Source organism: Microcebus murinus, chromosome 27 (assembly GCF_040939455.1).
Source record: "Microcebus murinus isolate Inina chromosome 27, M.murinus_Inina_mat1.0, whole genome shotgun sequence".
Taxonomy (NCBI): domain Eukaryota; kingdom Metazoa; phylum Chordata; class Mammalia; order Primates; family Cheirogaleidae; genus Microcebus; species Microcebus murinus.
This window is the reverse complement of record NC_134130.1, coordinates 3,457,847-3,463,885: the sequence shown is the minus strand read 5'-3', so window position 1 is coordinate 3,463,885 and position 6,039 is coordinate 3,457,847. Positions and strand designations below refer to the sequence as shown.

General features: G+C 47.8%; 1 protein-coding gene across 1 annotated transcript; it reads left to right on the top strand.

Moving 5' to 3' along the window:
• Window positions 1–975: 975 nt before the first annotated feature.
• Window positions 976–3,806, top strand: LOC105869700 (methyl-CpG-binding domain protein 3-like 2B). The gene is made up of 2 exons (XM_012761743.2): window positions 976–1,020; window positions 3,159–3,806. Exons 1-2 carry the CDS (start codon window positions 976–978, stop codon window positions 3,804–3,806), a joined length of 693 nt encoding a protein of 230 aa, XP_012617197.2.
• The last annotated feature ends 2,233 nt before the right edge of the window (window positions 3,807–6,039 follow it).

The following is a 6,039-nucleotide window of genomic DNA, read 5'->3' as shown; positions in this document are numbered from 1 at the left end:
GGAACAAATGAAGAGGACAGAAAGGATAAAATATAGCAAAATGTTAAGGAAGATTCTTTTTGTGAAGCAATCATAGAAAGGTCTCATGGAGAATAAAATATATGTAGACTTAATATGCATGACAACATTAACACAAAAGTCAGAGAAGGTAGAAACAGAATGAAAAGTGCTCTAAGGTATTAGCATTTGGAGGGAGGGATTAAAGTAATGGTTTGTTTCAGACTATATAAAGGATTCATGATTCAAACATTAGCATAACTACATGGGTTTGGGTGTGATTGTAACTTTTAACAAGTTTATAGAGGGAATGATAAAATAATACAATATTTACTCTAAAGTCAGTCAAGTAAAGGACAAAAGGAACATGATTCAGTTAGGTAAAACCCTAGGGGAAGAGTAAAATGATTAAAATAATCTCAAATTTATCGATAACCACATGAAACGTAAATGGATAAAATTTTAATCTCTTTGTAACGGCTGTGGGATATATTTATTCTACAAGATTGTGAATAAATGTGTTGGGCATTCTTTCTTTGATAAAAATTTAAATGGCCTTTAATTTTTCTTATTAAAACAAATATTGCATCAAAATTTCCGTACATAGGAATTTCCGTTCCTATTTCTATAGAATGTGTTCAAAGATGCTGAGGTCGCAGTGGGAAAAGGAAGCACAAGTAAAACACTGATCTTAACTGGAAATACCAGACCCCTACACAAATGTATTAAACTTTTTCTTTTCTCAACACTATTTGGCAGTGTGAGTAACCCTCTATAATTTTTATTTTGCATAAAGGTTTAGGATTCTTGCAAACTCTGTGGATTGAAGACAGGATGTCTCCTCTGGATTTTCCATTGATTGGATTATCCGTGCTCCTCCCCTATAAAAGAAGAGCCAGATGAGGAAGTTCACTGCATTTTCCAGCAAACGTCAGGACGTCTGCATCTTGGTAGTGGAGCTGGATGAACTCTACGACCATGGAGGAACCTGCGTCTCCATCCTATCCAACCCAGCCTGTTCTGGTGAGTTCGAGATCCACAGTGACAGCAAAAGTCTCCCTGTGTGTCCTTCCTCCTGTAAAACCTCTTCACATTAGCGGACAGTGGTCCCTAAGACAAGATGATGTCCCAGGGCAAGTTCTATCCTAGGTGTTAATAGCCGTTGAGTCGGAGTCAAGATATTGTACCTTTTGGTGTACGGAGCTACCTTGGGATCACAGGCCAGGCTTTCATTTTCAAACCCATAATGTCATGAGGAAGGAGAAGTAGAATTATGTGGCCCTGCACTGTTCAAATTGTCCCCCTCTCTGGAAAATTCATTAACCAGAATGTGCCTGGGCTCCCCAACCCCACAACTTTCTTTTTTTAAATTTAGTTTTCTGGTTAAAATCATGTGATCAGTTAGTCCTTCCCTAAACTCACCATCACTGTTAATGGAAATGAGTGTCTTTCTCTTCTCTCACCCCATCAGTCTCAGTCTCTCTCTGCCTTGTTCATCAGATAACTTAATTATATTTGACATTCTATAAGAAATTCATTAGTCTGCTTATTACATCCTCTCACCAAGATCAAAATAAACAGGGCAGTGATTTTACCAAGTTCAAACTGGATCCCAAGTTTTAGAGAACAGCTTGGCACATAATAGGTGCTCCACTGAGATAGGAAAGTAGACCCAGTTTGTCCTGAAGGCCAAGGGGGTTCTTGGCTTTGCTCAGGAAAATTCAAGAGCAAGCCAACAGAGCAGGGCAAAAGCAAGTTTTTTGGAGTAAGAAAAGAAGAAAAGGGAGGCTACCCCATTGACAGGGCAGCAGCTCGTTCTCAGACTAACAGACAGTGGCACTTTGTGAGCTTCTGGCATCTTATTTTATAACTTCTATTTAATTTTATGTTAAAGGGAGGGAGGATTATTCATGAGATTTCTGGGGAAGGAATGGGAGTTCCTGGAACTGAAAATCTGTCCCTTTTTTAAAACCATATAGGGTAACTTCTGGGAGCGGCCATGGTATTTGCCAACTCTAGTGTCTTCTAATATGCTAATGCACTATAAACAGGGTGTAATGAGCAGCGAAGGTCACCTGAGGTCGTGTTTTGTTGGTGTTAGCGGGGTTTGGGTGGCTTCTCCATCACCTCTCGTTTTATCAGAGACGTTGGTTGGGGTCTTATGACTCCTTATCACGCAGACCCTGCCGGTTCCCTATCTTATCATAACTAGAGGGGAAAGTAGTTTTCCCGCCAAACTGAGACATCTTGGGTGACGAAAGGGGTGGCATTAATTACGCCAGGACAACAGAAGTAAAATGGGAGGTACAGAAACGAAGGGCTTAAACTAGGAAGTGCACCGATTAGATTTGCCTTTTAAGCAGATTAGTGAGGCTGGGAGTTTCATAATTGGGTTAGAGGGAGAAAGGATTTCTAGAAAGGATTTCTTAGTAATGAATCATCTCTTGCAGTAGAGCACCAAACGTTTCTATCAAGTTGTCTGATTGTAACGAAGTGAATTTGTTAGCACTACAGGAAGGCAATAGGGTATATCTGGGGTTTATGTTTATGAGCAGGGACATTTTAGGTAAGGGTGGGTCTGGGCGTGGAAGTGTGGATTAAGGATTAAGTAGGGTGTGATTTCTCTGGAGACAGGAGGGTAGAGGAGCTGTGGACACCGGAAGGGAAGGGGATGCTGTGTCCGGAAGCACAGTGAAAAGGGATACGGAGAGACCTGCGGTCTGGGGCTGCAAGGTGGCCTGTGACCCCCGTGGTCCCAGTGAGGGCAGGTTTGGAGGCATCAGCCGACGATGACAGGGAAGAGGAAAGCCCAGTGTCCTTGGGGAGGACGCAGGAGGGACGTGGTATGGAATCGGTGCTGGGTAGTGAGTGACCTTGAACTTTCTGTCCTTGGTTCCCATCAGCTGTGTGAGGTCCCAGGAAACGGTCTACCATGTGCGGGCCTGTCCCGGCACCACCAGCCTCATCTGGGAGCCCCGGGACGTGCAAACTCTTTGGGCCCCTCTCCAGAGCTACTCGAGAGATTTCAGGTCCAGAAATCTGCATTTGCACAGACTTCCCCAGGCTCGGTGCGGGCAGAGCAGCCGGACACACTCCCCCAGGCGGAGCCGAGCTGATCTTCCGTAGATGTTTAAATTTCACATTCTGTTTTCTCTTTCAAGGGGAGGCTCAGGAGGAGGATGATACCCCCGGCTTTGCAGAAGAAACAAGAGATCCACGTGGCCAAGGCCAGGCGGAGACGCGCTCTGAGGTCGGAGCTACCGGTCAGGCAGACCAGCTGCATCTTCCAGCAGCCGGTGACCACAGTCAGGTCCCGGCCCGGCGACCAGGTCAGGCGCAAGCTAGGGCAGGAGCACCTGGAGAGGCCCCAGCAACTCTGTGCCTACGGGAGGCTGCAGGGGCTGCAGGCCTGCGACAGCGAGGGAGAACCTTGTGGCCCACTAGATTTTTCAAACGCCTTGAGAATCATCGCGAAGGGAATTGCAGAGCAGTGCCCGGGCGGGGCTGGCGCTGCGGGTCCCCAGGACAGCCCCGGGCGCGCCCCCGGCCCGGCCGCCACCGCTGCAGCAGCAGCAGCATTCGGGGAGCTCAGCCAGGGAGCCCGTCTCCACCTCCCGCCGCTGCTGCCCCTGCCCAGCCAGCTGGTGACAACTGCAGACATCCGCAGACAGGAGCGCAGGGTCAAGAAGGCCAGGCAGAGGCTGGCTGAGGCCCTGAGGGCGGACAGACTGGCCAGGGAGGCCGAGAGAGGGAGGAGCCCAGAGGGAGTCGCGGAGACCGCAGACCAGAACGAAGACGCAGCCGGGTAGCTGGGCACCCTCGGGCAGGGGCCCCGCACGGCGACCCAGCCGGAGCCTTCCCGATTTTTAGGAGCCTGTCTTTTAACGTGCACCCTCTTTCCCACCCTGCACTGTGACACTTTGGCTTTCCCAAACTGCTCTTTATTAAATGCATTTGAAAGGCAAACCGTGTGACGAGTGCATGGTTTTGTGGGGAGAAATTCGTGGGAGGAGGAAGGAGACTTTTACGAGTCATGGTGCACCTCACTCTCTGTTACCATCATTTTTATTAATTCGTTTTTACATCAGATGCTACAGGTGTGATCTAGGTGGAAGGATCATTTAGTGTTTTGTAGTTACACTGTTTTTTTTCCTCATAATACACGCTGGGAAGGAGAACGGGGGCATAATTTAAAACTTACGAATTATTCTGGAAACTTTCATTGAATATTTTCAGACAGTGATCAGCTGCAGGTAATGGGTTTTGCAGAAAGTGAAACCATGGATAAGAGGGAGACCACTGTGTGTCAAAACTTCTTGTTGTATACCATAAATATATGCAAATGATATGGATCAATTCTAAAATATGGCCATGCATGGCGGTGGCTCATGCCTGTAATCCCAGCACTTTAGGAGTCTGAGGTGGGAGGATTGCTTAAGACCAGGAGGCTGAGACCAGCCTGGGCAACATAGCAAGACCTCAACTCTACAAAATGATTTTTAAAAAGTTAGCCAGAGGTGGTGGCAGGCACCTGTAGTTCCAGCTACTCGGGAGGCTGAGGCAGGAGGATCACTTGAGCCCAGGAGTTCAAGGCTGCAATGAGGTATGGTCACACCACACACACTCCAGCCTGGGTGACAGAACGAGACCCTGTCTCAAAAAAGTTTTTAAGATTAATTAATTAATAAAACAAAATAGAAATAAATAAGAAAATTCTATCAAGAAGTCTTCCAGGATGCATGATAGAGGGGAAAAAAGATATGAAAACAGGAGATCAATGTTGGGTCAAGAATAAAGTTCTTTTTATTGTGACCCATTAGACAGTGTAATGGGGCAATGAGGGCTGTGCAGAATGACCCAACTTGAGTCAACCCACCTTCCCACTGCACGTGGGACAGACATAGGGCCAACCCATGCCTGCAACTGGGCATCCGGCACCCCTGGGAGAGGGGTGGCACTGCTGCTTGGGTTGCTCCTGAAATGCAAACAAAACATTGCTGGTATTATTATTGTTATTATTATCATTTCGAGACAGGATCTTACTCTGTCTCAGGCTGGAGTGCAGTGGTGTCATAGCAAACTGCAGCCTCAAACCTCAGGGCTCCAGTGATCCTCCTGCCTCAGCCTCCTGAGTAGCTGGAACCACAGATGTGCACCACCATGCCTGGCTAATTAAAAAAATTTTTTTTTGTAGAGATGAGGTCTTGCTATGGTGCCCAGGCTGGCCTCGAGTGATCCTCCTGCCTCGGCCACCTGAGGAGCTGGGGTAACAGGTGCAAGCCATCACACCTAGCCATTGCTGGTATTTTGAAGGACTGTAACGGACATATTATATGTGCTGCTCCTATGAGGACTGCAGTGGCTCCAGGTGCTGGGTGTGGCCCCCCTCCCATGCAGAGGCTGTGGTATCTGGCTTTCCTTCTGACGATGAGTGGACTCTTCTGCTGCAGAACCTGCTCTTTCATCTGGAGGCACACGCGTTCCCCGGCTGCTGATGGAGCTGGCTGACTTCGATACACCAGAGAGCCCCCCAAACCCCAACTCACCCCAGGAAGCATGACCCTCTCGTCTCTTCCCTCCTCCTGCAACACGTCCCTGCCCCCATGTGGCCAGGTGGTGATGGCCAAGTAGCTGGGCACTGCCCACGTGCAAGAGGAGAGCAATTTTGCACATGTATTCTGTGTTTCTGTGAAGAGGGTGGCATTCTGGAGTTCCCTGCTCTGCCATGCTCACTGGCATCACTTCTCACAAGTCTTCCTTAAGCACCTTTGTGTTCCAAGCTCCGTTCTGGGGTTGGGAGTACAGAGATGAAAGAGACAGGCATGTTCCTTGCCCTCATGGAGCTGTGGGTCTAACTCCCTCCTTGTGATCTAAAGACCTGTTTCTTTTTCTTTTTCTTTCTTTCTTTCTTTTTTTTTTTTTTTGAGACAGAGTCTCACTTTGTTGCCCAGGCTAGAGTGAGTGCCGTGGCGTCAGCCTAGCTCACAGCAACCTCAAACTCCTGGGCTCAAGCAATCCTGCTGCCTCAGCCTCCCAAGTAGC

Bases quoted from the DNA above. Each gene is read 5' to 3' on its own strand.
- LOC105869700 (XM_012761743.2), top strand. From the start codon at position 976: ATGGAGGAACCTGCGTCTCCATCCTATCCAACCCAGCCTGTTCTG. The intron at 1,021-3,158 runs GTGAGTTCGAGA...TTCTCTTTCAAG, and splicing joins ATCCAACCCAGCCTGTTCTG to GGGAGGCTCAGGAGGAGGAT.